The sequence below is a fragment of the Oncorhynchus nerka genome, unplaced genomic scaffold, assembly GCF_034236695.1.
Source record: "Oncorhynchus nerka isolate Pitt River unplaced genomic scaffold, Oner_Uvic_2.0 unplaced_scaffold_1262, whole genome shotgun sequence".
Lineage (NCBI taxonomy): Eukaryota > Metazoa > Chordata > Actinopteri > Salmoniformes > Salmonidae > Oncorhynchus > Oncorhynchus nerka.
The window spans coordinates 13666-36902 of record NW_027040081.1 but is presented as its reverse complement, the minus strand read 5'-3'; the positions used below and the strand labels follow the sequence as shown (position 1 = coordinate 36902).

At 45.5% G+C, this 23237-nt stretch overlaps 1 protein-coding gene and 1 pseudogene across 1 annotated transcript; one reads left to right on the top strand and one right to left on the bottom strand.

The window, feature by feature from the left end:
• Positions 1 to 38: 38 nt before the first annotated feature.
• LOC115104328 (migration and invasion enhancer 1-like) lies at positions 39 to 3188 on the bottom strand (annotated as a pseudogene).
• Positions 3189 to 3231: 43 nt separating this feature from the next.
• On the top strand, positions 3232 to 10765 carry LOC115104326 (GTPase IMAP family member 8-like). Its single transcript, XM_029625735.2, is given in 6 exon segments — positions 3232 to 4949; positions 6608 to 7282; positions 8512 to 9219; positions 9421 to 10095; positions 10190 to 10623; positions 10626 to 10765. Coding segments are annotated over 6 exon segments (2571 nt in total). The 5' UTR covers positions 3232 to 4921; the 3' UTR covers positions 10677 to 10765.
• Positions 10766 to 23237: the final 12472 nt, after the last annotated feature.

Here is a 23237-nt window from a genome sequence, read left to right as displayed (position 1 = left end):
TAGTTTTGAGCATGACACGTTAAGACAATACTAACATATTTATAGAGTTAAATAATCAATAACTTTATTTTGTGATAGAAGTTCTCCTAATGGGTATCATACTTGACAGCCCTGGGCAACAGAAAAAAACAGTATTCAGAGATGATATTCAATAAACTGTGCGCATAAACAGGGGCTGATGAGGTGTCGTTAGTGATAGACAGACCAGTGAGAGATGGCTTTCAAAACAACTTAGGATTTATCTACCTGCAAGGTCAGCTCTACTAACAGTTCAGCTGATCATATATAAAAGCCACTGAGTCAATGAAAATGCATTATCTATGATTCAGTGGCAGTATACAATTGCATATTCACAAGAGGTTTGGCTACTACGGTGTTTCTCATGTTTCGGCTAAAGAGAACAGTTCAAAACAGAGATATAGTTCACTGTTAAAGACACTGCATGGAATACTCCAGGCAGATTAGCTATAGATGGACAAAACTGAAGAAAAAAACCCTGATTACATCCAAGTTCTGACATTGATACACTAGTTTTAAAGATACATAAAAGTTGTAGTACCAGAACTGAATACAAAAAAAAAACGTTAAAAATCTAAGCTTCAACCTTGTTTAAAGTGTCTCCACTTTAGAACACATCTTATTAAATACATTGACAAACATTGCATTGACAGGTTCAAGCAGCACGTTCATCATCATAGTAGGGTACAGGATACAAGTTGTGAAACAGGGCTTATGATGCTTAGAGCTGGGCTGAAAATAATTGAGCTCCTTCCCTTCTTGCTTTTGGTACTCAATAACATTTATCTTTTACGTTCATCAAAACTTTGTTTATGTCTGGCCAATGATGGTGCTGTATTATTTGAGAGGAATTAGAACAATCGGGCAGTAACTGTCTGCCAGGCAATGAGGCTTTCGGAATAAAATAGGGTGCTCCCCCCAACCCATCTGCCCCTCGATCTTACGGTCTCCTCCATTTCTCTGATCCCATAACATAGGAGCTGCCAGGACTGGGGTCATCATACTATAAACTTTCAGCTTTGGGCTACAGTAATCATATAAAGTCCTGGAACCCCTCAATGGGAGCAGAGAAAGAGGGGAGAGAGAAGGCACAACAAAACCTTACGACAGGTTATACTCAAAATCAAAGACAGTGGTCTTAGTCCAACTCTGCTAGTGTAGTTTCAACAGAGAGTAGCGTGTCACCCTCATGCCCGGTTAGTGCAAAGGCTGAGTGAGTAATGACAGTGGCAGTGATGGATGCACACTGCCCGGTCTTCAGCATGCTGCTGTCAGGAGAGGGCAGGGTTGGAGAATAGAGGGAGAGGAGATCTACAGGATGACACAAGGCGGGCGGCTCTTGGTGATCTTCTCCACTGGCTTGCCATCATGGGCTTTCTGTATAGCGTCCATGATCTGCAGGGGGACAAGACATCTTGTGTCATTGGGGGTAGTCATTGGCAGTTGACACACACAGTTTGTCAGACATTAAAATGACAGCCTTGTAAGAAGTTAACAACTTACGTCGTCTTCATATGGGAAGCCGCTTGTTTCGAGCTTGGAGAAAACTACTTGCCCGTTGATCTCAATCTCAAAACTGCCTGCAGAAACAAAAGCATCAAATCAAGGAAAACAATGTGGTCGGAGAATATAGTAGAAACATACACTCACCAGCCAGTTTATTAGGTACACCACCATGTTCAAGAAAATGTTTCACTCCTACAGACAGTGAGCCATGTGGCCGTGGCTAGCTATATAAAGCAGGCAGACCGGCAGAGGCATTCAGTTAATGTGCGATTGGATGTTAGAAGAATGGGCAAAATGAGTGACCTAAGTGACTTTGAGTGCGGTATGATCGTCGGTGCCAAACACATCGGATCGAGCATCTCAGAAACGGCCTCCTGGGCTTTTCAAGACAACAGTGTCTAGGGTTTCTCCAGAATGTTGCCACAAACCAAAACAATCCAGTCAGAGATCAAAGGAAAATATCAAGAATCGTGCAAGCTAACAGGAGGGCCACAAACAGACAAATAACGGCCCAGTACAACAGTGGTGTGTAGAATGGCATTTTAGAGCCCACCGAACCCTGTCAATGATGGGCTGTTGCAGCAGACATCCACACCAGGTTTCACTCCTATCAGCTAAACACAAGAAGAAACATCTCCAGTGGGCACGCGATCGCCAACACTGGACAATTGAGAAGTGGAAAAACGTCACCTGGTCTAACGAATCCCGGTTCCTGTTGCTTTATGCTGATGGCAGAGACAGGATTTGGCGTAAGCAGCATGAGTCCATGGACCCATCATGCCTGGTGTCAATGGTACAGGCTTGCGGTGGTGTACCACGATCCAATCTGCATCAACTGCATGCCATCGCATCAGTGTAGAGCAACATCCCTTTGGAATGTGTCCGACTTGAAGAATCCATTGCCCCAAATAATTCAGGACGTTCTGGAGGCAAAGGGGGGTCCGTGTGGCAGTGAGCTCCCATCACTGCCACCATCATTACTCACTCACCCTTTGCACTAACCCGGCATGAGGGTGACACACACCTCTAATAAACTGTCCAGTGAGAAAGAACATGTAACGATGTCAAAATGCTTTACATTGTTAGTGTACTTACCAACACTGTACGTACCTGTATTGTCTGTAGTAGGCTATGTGGACAGGACCAACTTACCTTGCCTTCCTACGAAGCCCGACACTTCCGCTTCAGTGAATTCCGCGGTGACAACCCGCGCGAGCTCCTGATAGCGGGGCTCGTACCCTCATCCACCGCTAAGGACAACGACAAAACAAAAACATAGCTTAGTGATGAATAATTAACCCTAAAGTAGTTGGGGGAAAATGGCCAAGCAATGTCTAAGGTAAACATTTATCAACTAACGTTAGCTAGCATAAAACATAGCCTGTTTCATTATAAAAGAGTGGGTACTCTGCGCTATGAAGATGGCTGGTTCGAGCTGTTAGCTTCTGTAGCTACCTAAAACGCATGGGAGCTGCTTTTAAAAAAGTCGAATAATCCAATAAATGGAAAATAAACATACCAGTATTCGACTTTGACTTGCACACCCATGGCTGTTGAAGAAACTAGCTAGCTTGCTCGTTCCTTCTTCTCGATAAGCTGATTCAGGTTTGACCTACAGACACGATTGTGTAACACAGATGCTAAAAAGGCTAACTAGCTTGCTGAAGCGTATGAGCAGAGAAATGCTTTTGGTTGGTGTAACCAGAGGTGGGAGGAGCGAGAAAAAGCAGGAAGAAAATACTAGCAGGGACCTGCTCCAATACTTTTGAAATGCATCCTTCCTTTCCCTTTCTACTTTCCTTCTTTGAGATTATTGATAATCTGTTTGAATGGCAAATACTATAGACATATAGGTGAGGTTTGGGTCGTTATTGGTGACACTGTAATGAACAATCCAACTTTGTAGAAAAATAACAATTGCAGTAGCAGTATTTTAAAACAATGGACAATTGTCTGTCCATTGCAAAGTTTGCAATTTTTTTCTAGGAATGCTGTCAAAATTAATGTTTGGTATGCAAGATTGCAGTTTTTACCTACCGGAATCAGACTGCACCAATTAATTAAGACATGCTTAACAACATTATGTATATACTGCCTCTTAATCACGGGCAAGTCAACATAAGTTAATAACTGTACAGATGTACTGCATCAATGACAAAGGTGGGCCGGGCAGATGACAAACTCAGACGAATGAGTCATGTCATAAAGTTGGGTATTTTTCTTCCTTATCTTTTACTTTTGCAAGGCATGCTGACTCAGAGGAGTGGCGTGTCTCTTTAACTGCAATAAATGGCTGGCTCCTGCATTTATAACCAAGTGGGAAAGTAGTATTTACCACATATACAACTGGTAAAGATCCAGTTGAATGGCCCTCCAACTGGTAATTACTATTGGGAAGCTCATCTGTCATCCCTGAGCTCTAACTTCTCCCACATGCTGAACTCTGACATCACCTACTAAGGAAAATACCTTGATACCAGCATTTTCGGAAGTACATTTTCTTTTTAATTGAACTTTATTTTATCAGTGAGTCATATTGAGACCAAAGTTTATTTGACAGATTAGCCTTGAATTACAGAAAATACACAAATGTAAATACAAAATGCAAGCAGAAAGAAAAACACAGTCATAAAAAACAAACACATTCATCAGTAATAAGGTCCTCAATCAGCTTTCTGAATTGGCCTAGAGACCAATTGTTCCACAATTAAGGTGCAAGAAAACTCAGTAGAGACCAAAGGAATTTCCAGAGTTAGCCATCCCTGAAACCGGGTGTGGTAGCTCGTATGTCTAAAGTTTAGTAATGATGTTAAGTACAGTGGGTCTTTTTGTAAAAGAGCTTTATAAATGAAAACGTAACAATATATCAACCTACGTGACATCAAAGAGGGCCAACCAACATTCTAGTAGAGAATTCAGTGATGAGTACTAAAATTGTCGCCCGTAATAAATCGCAGTGCGTTATTATAAGCTGCAACTAACAGCTTTAATGAAGTGGCAGCTGCATTTATATAGATGATGTCGCCATAGTCTAGGACCGATAGGAATATCTACTGAATAATATGCTTTCTACTAAACCCATTTTTATTCTCAGTTTATTCTCATGCATTCAATTCATATTCACAACTTCTCAACTCGTAATTACCATCTTCCCATTTGGTTATAAACACAACATTATTACTGCTTATTACTGCCCACCTTCAGACTCATAAAGACATCACAAGTCATCAAGGCAAGTGTCCACTCCCTTCAGAGTAAAAGCTACACCCCAGTCTTTCAGGAACTTGTTGTAAGCCAGATGTAAAAGGACTGTTATTGGGGATGATGACTAAAATTAGTTGGATTGTAACAATTTTGGGGAGAAACTTTGCACAGATAAAGCTTAAGATCAAGAGAAATGGCAACCAGAGATTCATCAACATGTGGTAAGTTTTTTCATCTCAATTGTCTTACATATCAACTTGAGAAAAAGATTGTACTGTATATAAAGGACAATTTACACATGGCTTGTGAAGTTGTTTTTAATAATCAGTGTAAAAGTATTACTCTAACCCTTACATGGCCAGTTTAATGTAAGTTAAGATGATTAACTGCCCTCTTCTATCAATGTGGTTCGTGTACTGATATTTCTAGGCAACATTACCATTACTTATAGCAACTATTCATGTTTTTATGTTATCCCCATGTACTGTATGTATACTGTGTGTAGCAGGTACATATTGTGTGTAGCAGGTACATACTGTGTGTAGCAGGTACATATTGTGTGTAGCAGGTACATACTGTGTGTAGCAGGTACATACTGTGTGTGGCAGGTACATATTGTGTGTGGCAGGTACATACTGTGTGTGGCAGGTACATACTGTGTGTAGCAGGTACATATTGTGTGTAGCAGGTACATACTGTGTGTAGCAGGTACATACTGTGTGTAGCAGGTACATATTGTGTGTAGCAGGTACATACTGTGTGTAGCAGGTACATACTGTGTGTGGCAGGTACATATTGTGTGTGGCAGGTACATACTGTGTGTGGCAGGTACATACTGTGTGTAGCAGGTACATACTGTGTGTGGCAGGTACATATTGTGTGTGGCAGGTACATACTGTGTGTAGCAGGTACATACTGTGTGTAGCAGGTACATACTGTGTGTGGCAGGTACATGCTGTGTGTGGCAGGTACATGCTGTGTGTAGCAGGTACATATTGTGTGTAGCAGGTACATACTGTGTGTAGCAGGTACATACTGTGTGTGGCAGGTACATATTGTGTGTGGCAGGTACATACTGTATGTGGCAGGTACATACTGTGTGTAGCAGGTACATACTGTGTGTAGCAGGTACATACTGTGTGTAGCAGGTACATATTGTGTGTGGCAGGTACATACTGTGTGTAGCAGGTACATACTGTGTGTGGCAGGTACATATTGTGTGTGGCAGGTACATACTGTGTGTAGCAGGTACATACTGTGTGTAGCAGGTACATACTGTGTGTGGCAGGTACATATTGTGTGTAGCAGGTACATATTGTGTGTGGCAGGTACATACTGTGTGTAGCAGGTACATACTGTGTGTAGCAGGTACATACTGTGTGTGGCAGGTACATATTGTGTGTGGCAGGTACATACTGTGTGTAGCAGGTACATACTGTGTGTAGCAGGTACATACTGTGTGTGATAAAGCAACATGTGACAAACATCTGATCAAGTTGTCAATACACCACATTATCAGTAGTTTCATAGTGGCGTAAAACACACACAGGTGCGTCTTATCTGTGTCTGTTTTCGTATGTACTGTACTTGTGACTGTACGTGTGTGTGTTTGTGTGTGTACTTGTGACTACGTGTGTGTGTTTGTGTATGTACTTGTGACTACGTGTGTGTGTTTGTGTGTGTACTTGTGACTACGTGTGTGTGTTTGTGTGTGTGCTTGTGACTCTACGTGTGTGTTTTTTACAATTTATTTGTTAATCATTGTGGGAATGACAGTCCCTTTAAAATGGAAGCCTAATGTCAGGCAGTATAACACAAAATGTGCACTAGCATGAACAGCAACTCTGTCTCTCACGTCTCTTGTTTGTGTCGCTCTCAGACCTGAAAGTTATCCTTCTTGGCGGCAGAAACTCTGGGAAGAGCGAAGTGGGAAATGTGCTGCTGGACAGGGAGGAGTTTGTCATCAAGGAGCGGACCACGTGCTCTAGGAGGGTGGGAGAGGTGGCAGGTGGGTGGGTTACTGTGGTGGACACACCTGGCTGGTGGTGTGACTTCAAGGTGCAGGACACGCCTCAGCTGGTGAAAAGGGAGATAGTGCGCAGTGTCTCTCTGTGCACCCCAGGACCCCATATTTTCCTTATCGTCATTAAGACACACTCAGTGTTCTGTGAGAAGCGTCGCAGGGCTGTAGAGGAGCACCTGGCCCTCCTCAGTGAGAGAGTATGGAGTCACTGTATGGTCGTCTTCACCTGCAGTGACTGGCCTGGACACATGCACATGGAGCAGCAAGTCAAGACAGGAGGCACGGCCCCCCTGTGGCTGGTGGAGAAATGCAGTCATAGGTATCACTGCCTCAACATGAAGAGTGGACCAGGTGGAAATCAGGTCACAGAGCTGTTCAGGAAGATGCAGAGACTGGTGACAGAAAATAGTGACAGATATTTTAAAATGGAGGGACTGCTTTTACAAGAGGTGGAGGAAAAGAAGAGGATAGTGGAGCAAAGGGCTCAGCAGAGATTGATGAAGATGCAGAAACAGAGATCTCTGCTCAATGGTGAGTTATCACTGAGATGGTTCTTAGTACACAATGCTTTGCCATATTGCCAACAGTAGATTTTTGAATATTTCTGTTCTATCAGGGCTCTACAGTGTGACCATTTTACTCACATATATGCCAAAATATTTTGCTGTGGAATTCAGAAATGAAGGATTCTAGCTGTATTATTATGTAATATGTGGACAACTAAAAATACCTAGGTGTCTGGCTAGACTGTAAACTCTCCTTCCAGATTCATATTATACATCTCCAATCCAAAATTGATCTAGAATCGGCTTTCTATTTCGCAACCAAGCCTCCTTCACTCATGCTGCCAAACATACCCTATCCTACCGATCCTCGACTTCGGCGATGTCATTTACCAAATAGCCTCCAACACTCTACTCAGAAAACTTGATGCAGTCTATCACAGTGCCATCCGTTTTGTCACCAAAGCCCCATATACCACCCACCACTGCGACCTGTATGCTGTCGTCGGCTGGCCCTCGCTACATATTCCTCGCCAGACCCACTGGCTCCAGGTCATCAAAAAGTCTTTGCTAGGTAAAGCTCCGCCTTATCTCAGCTCACTGGTCACCATAACAACATAGTAGCATGCGCTCCAGCAGGTATATCTCACTGGTCACCCCCAAAGCCAACACCTCCTTTGGCCGCCTTTCCTTCCAGTTCTCTGCTGCCAATGACTGGAACGAATTGCAAAAATCGCTGAAGTTGGAGACTTATATCTCCCTCACTAACTTTAAGCATCAGCTATCTGAGCAGCTTACCGATCGCTGCAGCTGTACATAGTCAATCTGTAAATAGCCAATCCAACTACCTACCTCATCCCCATATTGTTTTTATTTATTTCTTCTTGCACATCATCATCTGCACATCTATCATTCCCTTGTTCATTTTCTAAATTGTAATTACTTCGCTACTATGGCCTATTTATTGCCTTACCTCCTTACGCCATTTGCACACACTGTATATAGACTTTTTCTATTGTGTTATTGACTGTACTTTTGTTTATTCCATATGTAACTCTGTGTTGTTGTTTGTGTCGCACTGCTTTGCTTTATCTTGGCCAGGTTGCAGTTGTAAATGAGAACTTGTTCTCAACTGGCCTACCTGGTTAAATAAAGGTGATATATAAAATATTTAGGCACCCATGTGCTCCTTGTAAAAAATGACAGTGTAAAGCACTATCTATTATGATGTTGCATTGTTACCTTCTTTTCTACCAGGGGAGTCATGTCATCTCTCCGATATCAGAGTCGTGCTGCTTGGAGCTCGGGGCTCAGGGAAGAGTTCAGCAGGAAACACCATCCTGGGTCAAGGGGGAAGCTTTCAGGTCAGAAGGAGAACAGCACAATGCATGGTGGCAGCAGGGGATGTTGCCGGGAGACAAGTCACTGTGGTGGACACTCCAGGCTGGTGGATGAATTACTTCTCTCAGGATAGTCCTGTTTTTGACAGACAGGAGATAGTGTGTAGTGTATCTCTTTGCTCCCCTGGTCCACATGCCCTCCTGCTGATGGTGCGTGTGGACCGGTCCTTCACAGAGACCTACAGGAGAGCTGTGCAGGAGCACCTAGAGCTCATCACAGACACAGTCTGGGCTCACATCATCGTCCTGTTCAACTTTGGGGACTGGCTGGGAGACACAACCATCGAGCAGCACATTGAGAGTGAGGGGGAGGCCCTCCAGTGGCTTGTGGAGAAGTGTGGCAACAGGTATCATGTCCTCAACAATAGAAGCAACTCAGGATTTCAGGTTACGGAACTGATGAGAAAGATTGAGGAACTGATGTCATGCAACAGCAGTTGTTACTGTAAGATTGAGGGTGGGATTCTGCAGGAGTTGGAGGAGAAGAGGAGGGAAGAACAGAAAAGAGCAGGGGAGAGACTGACGAGGAGGCAGAAACAAAGAGAGACTGCCAGATCTCTATTAGGTTAGTTAAATCAATCTCTCTCAAAATGCACTTTAGGTGTCTGATTCTATTCATATTGGTGTGAAATGTTTAGGATGAACATTTTCCATTCGTTCATAGAGCTTTAAATCTAACAATGTGAATGAAACACTTTGTATTCATACATTTTATGTCCACAGCAGACGTGTTATATATGACAGTATTCTTATTTGTTTGTGACAGGGGAGCTCTACTGTCCCTCAGAGCTGAGAATAATGCTGCTGAGTGGCCGCAACACAGGCAGGAGCTCTGCTGGAAACACCATCCTGGGCAGAGAGCACTTTAAAGTAGGGTGCCATGCCACTGACTGTGTGGAAGGACAAGGAAAGGTCAGGGGTAAGACTGTGACAGTTTTGGACCCACCAGGCTGGCTGTCAGTGGGTCCTGGCTCCCTGATGTCTCCCTCAGCCTCTGGGGTAACTGTGGTCCTAGTGGTTGTGAATGTGAGCTCCTCCTTCAGCCACACTGTCTGGAGAACAGCAGAAAAACACCTGGAGGCGCTCGGAGAGAAAGTATGGAATAGAACCATGGTCCTATTCAGCTTTGGGGACTGGCTGGGGGACACGACCATCGAGCAGCGCATTGAGAGTGAGGGAGAGCCCCTCCAGAGGCTTGTCGAGAAGTGTGGCAACAGATACCACGTGTTGGACAGTAAGAACCAGGGGACTGGTGCACAGGTCACTGACCTGCTACAGAAGATAGAGGAGATGCTGGTGGAGGAGAGGTTGGAGGTTCTACGGAGAAGAGAACAGGTTGGGAAGAGTCTCACAGTGATGCAGGAGCCAGAGATGGATGGAGTGATGGGAGAGGGCATAGAGGTCCTTGTAGCAAACCACACAGACGCTCCCTTTCATGATGGTAAGCAAGACTGATGCACATTAGATAGAACTTACAGTGCATCATTTCATGATGTATTTACTATTTATTCTGACAGAGCTCTCTTGTGTTGCAGCGTGTGAGGTGGCTAGTTCAGAGGACCTTCTAACCCCAGATGACTCAGGAGCCCCAGACTTTGGTGGACAGGAATTGGCACTACCAGAGGCCAGCGGAGGATGGTGGACTGAAGCAAATCACTCCATCCTTGATGTGGAGGGGTTTCTGTCCAGCATGGCCAGTGTGCTTCAGGGGAATCAGGAGGGGCTGATGTGGAACATGGGGGGCAGACAGACACTAGTGGTGAACCTCCCAGACTGTCTCCACGCTGGACCTACTCAGAGCCATCATCTGAGATGGAATGGACAGAATGGTAGAAAACCGGTCACCCTGTTCTCTCCAGGACACCAAGCTCTCCTCCTGGTCCAGCAACCCAAAGAACCAGAAAGAATGCTGGTGAAGAACCAGGAAGACATAGTGGATATACAGTCCCTTGGTCACCCCAGGCTGAGGGACAGGACCCTCAAGGAGATTGCCAGAACAGGAGGCCTGCAGGCCTTGATTGACCAATGGGAGAACAGTAATTTGGAGGAGCTTGAAGCCTTCATTGACTCCTATTTTGAAATGGTGTGGAAGAAAACCATGGGGTCTTTCATAGTAGAGGAGGAGGACTGTCTCACCAGCAACAGGCCAGAGCTGAATGATGTTGGGGAGGATCTTGTAAATAATGGTGACCAGGAGGTGCTGTCATCCATTGACAAGAAGTTGTCTAAGCTGGACCTCCTGGAAGGCATGCAGAGAGACTTGCTGGACCTCAGACAGAGTCTGGATCGCAGCTGTGACATCATACAGGAACTCAGTGACAAAAGTAAAGCAACACAGAAGCCTGCTGTTCCCTCTGATGCAGGGGAGGCAGAAGTGGAGGAAAGTCGCTAGAGGAGAGATGTTCAACAATAACATAAATGATAAGTTATAGATTGGTTTGTTTTATCTAAATATGCCCTAACATCATTGTTCAGGTAACAACTAATTAACAGTATTGATTTATTGATGGAGTTAATGCTAATGGCGAGGCAGTATATTAACTTCATGATGTCATGTGTTTCCACAAGGGGGAGCCCTCTGATAAGCAATTGTGGGGGGTTGGTCTCCTGCATAGGTTACTGTATCTATTTCACTACATGAAATATTTCACTCCATTATTATGCAAGATACCAGTCATTTTAAATCAGTTATTGTTGATCATTTCCTAGATGATTATTGTATTTATCTTATGAGGCTTGTATAAAGACATATCAGGGTCCAGATGACAGCACATGTGTCATGCCATAAAAGTAACATATTATATATCATGAAACATATCAAAGGGGCGAGTCTTTTTTTGTGTTTGCTCATGAGACTTGTTTGAGTCAATGTAAAAATAATTGACAGCAACAAAGACTGAGAGCCGTGACCCTCTTAGGTGGTGGGTAAGCTGAGGATGAAAAACTGTCTGACTGTGCTGTGGTGACTGTCTGCAGGTGCTGCAGCCCCAGCCTCAGCCCACTGGCTGATGACTCATCTCTCTACAGCAGAAGCAGAACATCTACAGTAGAACCGGGCTGATTCACAACTGGAAGGGAAATACTGTAGGTCTTCATATTGGGTAGCTACTGTTCATAAATAAGGGCATGGAGTTTTTCCTCTTCAGGTCACATGGTTAGAAAACACTTCAGGTGCTGTTCATAATTGCTCTCCATCTTGCAACATGCTGAGATGTGTGAGAGGGAGAGAGAAAGAGAGTGAGAGAGAAAGGGGGAGGAATAGGGAGAGAGAGAGAGAGATGCAGAAACTGAGCATGTCCTAAATTACCTTCAATCTCCAGTTAATGAAAAACAGGAAGTTGGTTCAGGCAGACCAGACATTGTGTTAGCTGAGAATACCATAAAGCTGGAAGGCTACATTTCTAAACCCTTTCAGAATTTGCCCAAGAGCCAGAGAGATGAGTCACGCAGACACATACAGCGGCTAATAGATTTCTGGCTGGGTAAGTAAACACTCTGCAAAGCCTGGTGCAGTCAAGGTCAATCTCTATCTACTTTTAAAGCCAACATGTAAGAACCTCAAAGTAAAGTGTTTTTATAGGGCAATTTTTATTGAAATACAGAAATGGGAAGATGTTGTTGCCAAGCTATTATTTTTTTGACCCTCTATTTTTTGTTGACCCTCTGAACGAGGTTACAACGTTGACAGATTGATGAAAAAATATATGTTTTATTGTCACATACACCAGATAGGCAGTACTGTAAAAAATATTGATACTCAGACATTGTAGAATTACTGAAACGTAGGCCAAAAACCAGCCAGACAATTGTACTTTCCTCTCAATACTGTTTTTTTGTCAACCTCTAGTTTAACTCTCTACATCCAATATTCACCTTTGTTAATAGCAACACTGGGCTATTTTAGAGTAAAGAAATCCCACAGCCACAAAGTGAGGCTCTTGGGACATAAATGCACTCCACATCCAGTGTCTTCCCTGGCCTGGTGTGTTTTTCCCTACTCAGACTAGAAGTTCCATTATGCAGTGATCCCCAGAGTGCTTGGAGAGAGTGAGGAGGGTCCCACCTGGTGTGTTCAGAGTGCATCTCCCCACCGCCCACCTTACTGGCCAATGGGAGAGAGGGTTGTGACTGCCATCCCAGCATAGCCTGGACTGGCGAGAAAGGAGAGTAAGTACAAAATGGTAAACAGAGAGGATATGGGATGTTTTAATATGTTGTTAAACAACAGATGTAAACTCCACTCTTAGGAAAAAAAGGGTTCCAAAAGGGTTCTTCGGCTGTCCCCAAATGAGAACCCTTTTGGGTTCCATATAGAACCCTCTGTGGAAAGGTTTTCCTATGGGGACAGCCGGAGAACCCTTTTAGGTTCCAGATAGCACCTTTTTTTCTAAGAGTGTACAAGGGAGGAGGAAGGGAAAGAGTGGTGATGAGCAGATTTGGTGTTTGCAAGACTTCCTCCCACTGTGAGCCAGAGGTGACTTGTTTGCAATCATGATCTCTTTATCTCTGTCAGTCTCTCTCTGCATCTCAATGTATTATTCCCTCATGAATATCAATCCACCTTTTATCCACTCCTCCCTCTCTTTCTCACTCTCTTGCTTTACCATCCATCCTCCTTTAGCTTAACACAGCAGGCATAGAAAGACGTCTGAGCTAAGTTCCTCCTTTAGCCTCCAACAGCCTAACACAGCAGGCATAGAAAGACGTCTGAGCGAAGTTCCTCCTTTAGCCTAACACAGCAGGCATAGAAAGACGTCTGAGCGAAGTTCCTCCTTTAGCCTCCAACAGCCTAACACAGCAGGCATAGAAAGACGTCTGAGCGAAGTTCCTCCTTTAGCCTAACACAGCAGGCATAGAAAGACGTCTGAGCGAAGTTCCTCCTTTAGCCTCCAACAGCCTAACACAGCAGGCATAGAAAGACGTCTGAGCGAAGTTCCTCCTTTAGCCTCCAACAGCCTAACACAGCAGGCATAGAAAGACGTCTGAGCTAAGTTCCTCCTTTAGCCTCCAACAGCCTAACACAGCAGGCATAGAAAGACGTCTGAGCGAAGTTCCTCCTTTAGCCTAACACAGCAGGCATAGAAAGACGTCTGAGCGAAGTTCCTCCTTTAGCCTCCAACAGCCTAACACAGCAGGCATAGAAAGACGTCTGAGCTAAGTTCCTCCTTTAGCCTCCAACAGCCTAACACAGCAGGCATAGAAAGACGTCTGAGCGAAGTTCCTCCTTTAGCCTCCAACAGCCTAACACAGCAGGCATAGAAAGACGTCTGAGCTAAGTTCCTCCTTTAGCCTCCAACAGCCTAACACAGCAGGCATAGAAAGACGTCTGAGCGAAGTTCCCATTTCCGATGTTCAGGGGAAACAGAAGTTAGGTTGAAAATACTCCATCCCTGTAAAGCAGATGTTAGCATGTCCTGGTGACTCAGCATAGGATAGTCCTCCAGTCACTAGTCTTCTTCTCTCTATCCCCCCCCCCCCCCCCAATCTTACAGCTCCAGTTGTGAGTCTCAGCCCTCCCCACTCATTAAAAAAGATTTGCAGCTTGGACGGAAGCTGGAGAGAAATGGATCTCTCAGCGTGATGGCGGTGCAGTGGCCGTTTGGCCCAGGAGACAGTCCTGAGCCCACATTCATCTCCATTAGTAGGACAGCCCAGCGCCCCCCCACACACACACATACGGGATCACGTTTCACCGCCTGCTATTTTTTCAGGTGGAGAGAGAGGATGGGAAAAGGAGGTAGGGAGAGAAGCAGGCATGGAGGGAGGGAGAGAGAGGGATGATTTAGACTTCATGAAAAATAATCAGCCATCCTTCCCTTCCCCTCTCCACGCTACAATGTCATGACCCCCCAAGGGGTCGATGTTTGTATGAGGTGGTGCACTGTAGATCAGGGGAGGCATGAACATCTATACCCCATAACGAGTGTATCTTATTATGCATAGAGCCATATGCTCTCTGATTTCATATGAATAAAAACAAGCTTCTTATTAAAAAAAGCTGCTGGACACAGCTGTCATAATGTTTATCTATTTTGTGTTGGCGATGAATCAGGTTGTGTGTTGGCGATGAATCAGCTGTGATTGGTTGGCACCTGGCCTGAAACAGACTGCTTGGCTTACCCAAGAATGCAAAGGTAACTGAACTAAATGACTATCGCCCAGCAGCACTCACTCCTGTCATAATGAAGTGCTTTGAGAGACTAGTCAAGGATCATAACACCTCCACCTTACCTGTCTCCCATGACCCACTGCAATTTGCTTACCACCCCAATAGGTCCACAGATGATGCAATCGCCATCACACTGCAGACTGCCCTATCCCATCTGGACAAGGGGGATACCTGTGTAAGAATGCTGTTCATTGACTATAGCTCAGCATTCAACACCATAGTACCCTCCAAGCTCATCATTAAGCTTGAGCGTTCTCAGCCCCCTCCAGTACTCCCTGTTCACCCATGACTGCGTGGCCATGCACGCCTCCAACTCAATCATCAAGTTTGCAGATGACACAACAGTAGTAGGCTTGATTACCAACAACGAGACAGCCTACAGGGAGGAAGTGAGGACACTCAACTTCAACAAAACAAAGGAGATGATCGTGGACTTCAGGAAACTGCAGAGGGAGCACCCCCCTATCCACATCGACGGGACAGCAGTGGAGAAGATGGAACGTTTTAAGTTCCTTGGCGTACACATCACGGACAAACTGAAGTGGTCCACCCACACAGACAGTGTGGTGAAGAAGGTGCGACAGCACCTCTTCAACCTCAGGAGGCTGAAGAAATTTGGCTTGTCATCTAAAACCTTCACAAACTTTTACAGATGCACAATTGAGAGCATCCTGTCGGGCTGTATCACCGCCTGGTACGGCAACTGCACTGCCCGTAACAGCAGGGCTCTCCAGAGGGTGGTGCGGTCTGTACAACACATCACCGGAGCCAAACTTCCTGCCCTCCAGGACACCTACAGCACCCGATGTCACAGGAAGGCCAAAAAGATCATCAAGGACAACAACCACTCGAGCCACTGCCTGTTCACCCCGCTACCATCCAGAAGGCGAGGTCAGTACAGGTGCATCAAAGCTGAGACAGAGAGACTGAGAAACAGCTTCTATCTCAAGGCCATAAGACTGTTAAACAGCCATAATTAACACAGAGAGGCTGCTTCCTACATACAGACTTGAAATCATTGGCCACTTTAATAAATGGATCACTAGACACTTTAATAATGACACGTTAATAATGTTTACATATCTTGCATTACTCATCTCACATGTACAGTTGAAGTCAGAAGTTTACATATACTTAGTGTCACGACTTCCGCCGAAGTTGGTCCCTCTCCTTGTTTGGGCGGCTTTCGGCAGTAGAAGTCACCGACCTTCTAGCCATCGCTGATCCTCTTTTCATTTTCCTTTGGTTTTGTCTTGTCTTGTATCACACCTGGTTATATGTTGTGTATTTAACCCTCTGTTCCCCCTCATGTCGGTGATTGTTTATTTTAAGTTCTTGTGCACATCTGTCCTGGTGTGTGTTGGGTTATGTACCCATTTATTTTATTATTCTGTTTCCCGGTGGGTTTTGTTAATAAACTGCGCCGTTGGAAACACAGTTATTTCTCTCCTGCGTCTGACTTCTCTGCCGCCAGTTTGCACCCCTTACACTTAGGTTGGAGTCATTAAAACTCGTTTTTCAACCACTCCACAAATTTCTTGTTAACAAACTATAGTTTTGCCAAGTCGGTTAGGACATCTACTTTTTGCATGACACAAGTTATTTTTCCAACAATTGTTTACAGACAGATTATTTCTCTAAATCACAATTCCAGTGGGCCAGACGTTTACATACACTAAGTTGATTTTAAACAGCTTGGAAAATTCCAGAAAATTATGTCATGGCTTTAGAAGCTTCTGATAGGCTTATTGACATCATTTGAGTCAATTGGAGGTGAGGATGTATTTCAAGGCCTACCTTCAAACTCAGTGCCTCTTTGTTTGACATCTGTCAATGGCGTGCGTACTAAAAGCGGAGTCAGGTGCAGGAGAGCAGAGAGTTGTGAACAGGCAAACACTTTATTTAGGCAGGAGAAACCAACAGACGGACGCCACTGCGTCGATACCTCCAGCCAAAGCAAAAGTGCAAACGCGCAAACAGTCACAGTAATATTGTATAAACACAATAACATACCTCGTGAAATAAAACGCATACCAGTAAAGCGCATCAACATAGACACGTAACACAAAACAATCTCACACAAAGACATGAGGGGAACAGAGGAATAAATACATTTAGTGTGATTGGGGAATGAATACCAGGTGTGCAGGGAACAAGACAAAACAAGTGGATAAATGAAAAATGGAGCGGCGATGGCTAGAAAGCCGGTGATAGTACGCAAGTATAAATACCATTGGACCACACAGCCGTCATACTTTTCAGGAAGGAGACGCATTCTGTCTCCTAGAGATGAACATACTTTGGTGAGAAAAGTGCAAATCAATCCCAGAACAACAGCAAAGGACCTTGTGAAGATGCTAGAGGAAACAGGTCCAAAAGTATCTATATCCACAGTTAAACAAGTCCTATATCGACATAACCTTCAAAGGACGCTCAGCAAGGAAGAAGACACTGCTCCAAAACCGCCATAAAAAAGCCAGACTACGGTTTGCAACTGCACATGGGGACAAAGATCGTACTTTTTGGAGAAATGTCCTCTGGTCTGATGAAACAAAAATAGAACTGTTTGGCCATAATGACCACGTGTGGAGGAAAAAGGGGAAGCTTGCAAGCCGAAGAACACCAACCCAATGTGAAGCACGGGGGTGGCAGCATCATGTTGAGGGGGTGCTTTGCTGCAGGAGGGACTGGGGCACTTCACAAAATAGATGGCTTCGTGAGGGAGGAAAATTATGTGGATATATTGAAGCAACATCTCAAGACATCAGTCACGAAGTTAAAGCTTGGTCGCAAATGGGTCTTCCAAATGGACAATGACCCCAAGCGTACTTCCAAAGTTGTGGCAAAATAGCTTAAGGACAACAAAGTCAAGTTTTTGGAGTGACCATCACAAAGCCCTGACCTCAATCCCATAGAAAATCTGTGGGCAGAACTGAAAAAGCATGTGTGAGCAAGGAGGCCTACAAACCTGACTCAGTTACACCAGCTCTGTCAGGAGAAATTATTCACCCAACTTATTGTGGGAACCTTGTGGAAGGCTACCCAAAACGTTTGACCCAAGTTAAATATTTTAAAGGCAATGCTACCAAATACTAATTAAGTGTATGTAAACTGCTGACCCACTGGGAATATGATGAAAGAAATAAAAGCTGAAATAAATAATTCTCTCTACTATTATTCTGACATTTCACATTTCTAAAATAAAGTGGTGATCCTAACTGACCTAAAACAGGGAAATGTTACTAGGATTAAATGTCAGGAATTGTGAAAAACTGATTTTAAAAACTATTTTATACAATCTATTGCATCTTGTCTATGCCCCTCTGTGATTGCTCATCTGTATATGTATATATTCTTATTCCATTCCTTTACTTAGATTTGTGTGTTTTCGGTAGCTGTTGTGGAATTGTTAGATTACTTGTTAGATATTGCTGCACTGTCAGAACTAGAAGCACAAGAATTCCGCTACCCTCGCAATAACATCTGCTAACCATGTGTATGTGCCCAATAAAAAATATATATATATGTATTTACTATCCAGCTTTTCAAGAACTGAACCTTCCCCAGCCCATCCTGTCCCCCCTATCCCCACCTGCAAATCCCAGGTCGAGGGAAACCTCAAGTAAAAAGTTGCAGGAAACAATTAAGGCTAATAATTGGGCACCAGTGAAACTGAGTTCCAGTTCATTTTGAATCTGCGTCTGTTCTTCAGGGACTGGTACCTGCTAAATCATGAACCTTAACCACTGCTCTGCAACATACTGTACATTAACAACTTATGACAGGGTTGATGCTACAAATCCACTGAGAAGAAGGCTATGAGAAGACCTTCTCCTAGCCGACGAGGACTGGGTTTACCTCTTTCTGACCCTGAGCTCTATTGAACCTTCAGACATTTTAATAAACTCTACTTCTCATCATGTGTTGCTGGATGAAGATGCAGTGGGATGGAAAAACTGTCCCAGTTGCCTCAAGAGCTGTGGGCACAGATAGAGTGCTCTTACAAATAACCTAACTTAATATATATTCCTTCCTGTTATGAAATGGCATGTCTGGATATTTCTGTGATTGTTGTTGGACGGTCTTTTTCACCTGTAAACAATTCTGATACGGATGGGGTTTGTATAGAGTGGACACTGTGATGATATAACAGCAAGGCTATTGCTTTGTGGCTGGAATGATAAGGGACACAAAGAGCAGTATATAGCCTGTAGGGATGCAGTATGTAAGGTTGTCTATGATGAGGTTTATTGGGCAGCTGATTGGAGAGAGAGATGATGAAAATACAGCAAGTTAGAGAGAGGAGGAGAAAAGGAGGAGGGGAAAGGGGAAAGAGTTCAAGTGCAAATTCTAGCATCCATTTGCAAAAACATAGAGACATGAGCATGCCACACACTGCCATAAACACATCCTGTATACACACTTGCATGGCACGTACTGTACAAACACACGCAAACACATGCACACGCACACAAACACACACACACCCATGCAAACGCACACACACACACACAGAACATTTATTTTCTCCTTGTTTGCTTGTTGTGGATTTCTAGGACATTAGCTTGAAGCCATGTGTGCTGCTTGACTGAACCTGTCCCAGCCACACAAGGTTAAAGGCTTTGATCACTGCCAATGAGGCAAACAATATGGTCAGACTGACCCGTGCAAATAAGCATATGCACAACACAGACAGACAGACAGACATTATCTTTTCACATCTGACCTGGGTGGCAAGTAGAATTACACACAAACAAACTAAATACATATTGAAGCACACACATCAACATAATGTAGGCTTCATAAGTAAGCATTCTTTGGATTGCCATTTCACAATTGGTGTATTATTTATTTATATGGTTTATTTCATTGGATCAGGCACACACTTTGATTATCCTATTAAATGTCATAATTCATTAGTAAATATTATTCAATAGAATGGAGCTGAGGAAGTCCAGGGCCTGCAGAGTTCAATGAGAGCCTGAGCTCAGATCACATTGTGGAAGGGAAGGAAGCAGGGAGGAAGAGAGAGGAGATCAGGTTATCACTGATGGCTATTCAATACCAGGCCACCAACCAATCAGATTAGACCCTCTCTGTGCCTGGCTGTCAATACTCATCACTAAGATCGTCTGTGTTAACACTTCTCCTTTCCTCCTTCCCTCGTTTGCTTTTTCTTTCAGTTCCTCTCCTCTCCTCCCTGGTGCTGTCCATTTAACAGATAAGAAGAAGACATCCAGTGGAGGTCTTGGTCTCAGTGGTTGTTAAGGATCCCAGGACACTCATACAGAGGATGAGAGGTTTAAACAATGATCTCCTGGCTTAGTTCCCATGCACTCTCACATACACTAAGACACTTTGATCATTCTACTGTTTGATATGCTGAAAACATGACTAGCTGCGTGTGTCCAGAACAAAATAGCTCCGATGCCTTAACCCCCCCTGTAAAGGTCTGGGTGTAGCTGGTGCAGAGGAGTCAGGCGCAGGACAGCAGAGATGAGTAATAAAAGTATCAAATACATGTAGTAATACCAAGCCCACACAATAGGACCGAAATACATAAAACAAACACATACAGAAACCATGGGGAAAACAGGGTTAAATAATGAACATGTAATTGGGGAATTGAAACCAGGTGTGTAAAACAAAGACAAAACAAATGGAAAATGAAAAGTGGATAGGCGATGGCTAGAAGGACGGTGACGCCGAACGCCGCCCGAACAAGGAGAGGGACCGGCTTCAGGGGAGGTCGTGACTGTACCCCCCCTTGACGCGTGGCTCCAGCAGCGCATTGACACCGACCTCGGGGACGACCCGGAGGACGAGGCGCAGGGCGTTCCGGATGGAGACGGTGGAACTCCTGCAGCAACGAAGGGTCCAAAACGTCCTCCACCGGCACCCAGTATCTCTCCTCCAGACCGTACCCCTCCCACTCCACAATGTACTGAAGGCCCCTCGCCCGACGCCTCGAGTCCAGAATGGCTCGAACAGCATACGCTGGGGCCCCCTCGATGTCCAGAGGGGGCGGAGGAACCTCCCGCACCTCAGACTCCTGGAGTGGACCAGCCACCACTGGCCTGAGGAGAGACACATGGAACGAGGGATTAATACAGTAATCTGGGGGAAGCTGTAACCTGTAGCAAACCTTGTTCAGTCTCCTCATGACTTTGAATGTCCCCACAAACCGCGGGCCCAGCTTCCAGCAGGGCAGGCGGAGGGGCAGGTTTCAGGTCGAGAGCCAGACCCGGTCCCCCAGTGCGAACACAGGGACCTCACTGCGCTGGCGATCGGCGCTTGCCTTCTGATGCCTCACGGCCCATTGCAGGTGCACATGGTCTCCTCCGAGACTCCTCCGAGCGCTTAAACCATTTGTCTACTGCAGGAGCCTCGATCTGGCTCTGATGCCAAGGTGTCAGAACCGGCTGATACCCCAGTACGGACTGGAAGGGAGAGAGGTTAGGGGAGGAGTGGCGAAGCAAGTTTTGGGCCATCTCTGCCCAGGGGATGAACGCCGCCCACTCCCCTGGCTGGTCCTGGGAATAAGACCGCAGAAACCTGCCCACATCCTGGTTTACTCTCTCCACCTGCCCGTTACTCTCGATGTGAAAGCGTTCCATGAACGCCCTCCAGACCCTTGACGTGAACTGGGGACCTCGATCAGACACTATATCCTCAGGCACCCCGTAGTGCTGGAAGACGTGTGTAAACAGGGCCTCCGCAGTCTGTAGGGCCGTAGGGAGACCGGGCAAACGAAGGAGACGGCTGGACATAGAGAACCAATCCACAACGACCAGGATCGTGGTGTTACCCTGTGAGGGCGGAATATCCGTGAGGAAATCAACCGATAGGTGTGAACACGGCCGTTGTGGAACGGGTAAGGGCTGTAACTTCCCTCTGGGCAGGTGCCTAGGGGCCTTGCACTGGGCGCACACCGAGCAGGAGGAAACATAAACCCTCACGTCCTTGGCCAAGGTGGATCACCAGTACTTCCCACTAAGACAACGCACCGTCTGACCGATGCCAGGATGACCAGGGGAGGGTGACGTGTGGGCCCAATAGATCAAACGGTCGCGGACAGCAGACGGAAAGTACAGACGCCCAGCTGGACACTGAGGAGGAGTGGGCTCTGTACGTAACGCCCGCTGGATGTGGGCTCTGTACGTAACGCCCGCTTCAGGTGACCAAAATCCCTGTCCGCCTCAGCCGACCACTGCAGTCGCACCGGTCCCCCCTTCAGCAGTGAGGTAATGGGAGCCTATGCCTGACCAAAACCCCAGATAAACCTCTGGTAGTAATTGGCAAACCCTAGAAACCGCTGCACTTCCTTTACCGTGGTGGGAGTCGCCAATTATGCACGGCTGAAATGCGGTCACTCTCCATCTCCACCCCTGACGTGGAAATGCGGTACCCTAGGAAGGAGACGGACTGTTGGAAGAACAGGCATTTCTCAGCCTTGACGTACAGGTCATGCTCCAACAGTCGACCATGCACCTTGCGCACCTGGGACACATGCTCAGCGCATGTAACAGAGTATATCAGAATGTCATCGATATACACCACTACACTCTGCCTGTGCAGGTCCCGGAAAATCTTGTCTACAAATACCTGGAAGACTGATAGAGCATTCATTAACCCGTACGGCATGACAAAGTACTCATAGTGCCCTGAGGTGGTACTAAATTCCGTCTTCCACTCGTTCCCCTCCCGGATACGCACCAGGTTGTAAGCGCTCCTGAGATCCAATTTTGTGAAGAAGCGCACCTCGTGCATTGACTCTATCGCACTGGCTATGAGAGGCAGCGGGTAGCTGTACCTGACAGTGATTTGGGTAGCTGTACCTGACAGTGATTTGGTTGATACCTCGATAGTCAATGCACGGGCGCAGACCTCCATCCTTCTTCTTCACAAAAAATAAACTCGAAGAGGCAGCGTGAAGTTGAGGGCCGAATGTACCCCTGCCCCAGGGATTCAGAGACATATGTTTCCATAGCCGCCGTCTCCTCCTGTGACAGGGGATACACAGCGTGCAGCGTTTACCAGGAGATTTATCGCTCAATCCCCCCGTCGATGGGGGTGGTAATTGAGTCGCCTTCTTCTTACAGAAGGCGAGAGCCAAATCGGCATATTCTGAGGGGATGCGCACGGTGGAGACCTGGTCTGGACTTTCCATCGTAGTAGCACCGACGGAAACCCCTAACACCTCCCCGAGCACTTTCGTGACCACCCCTTGAGAGCAGTCTGTTGCCACGAGTGGGGTCATGACAGGCCAACCAGGGTATGCCCAGCACCACGGGAAACGCAGGAGAATCAATAAAGAAAATACTAATTCTCTCCTTGTGACCCTCCTGCGTAACCATGCCCAGTGGAGCGGTGGCCTCCCTAATCAGCCCTGACCCTAATGGTCTACTATCTAG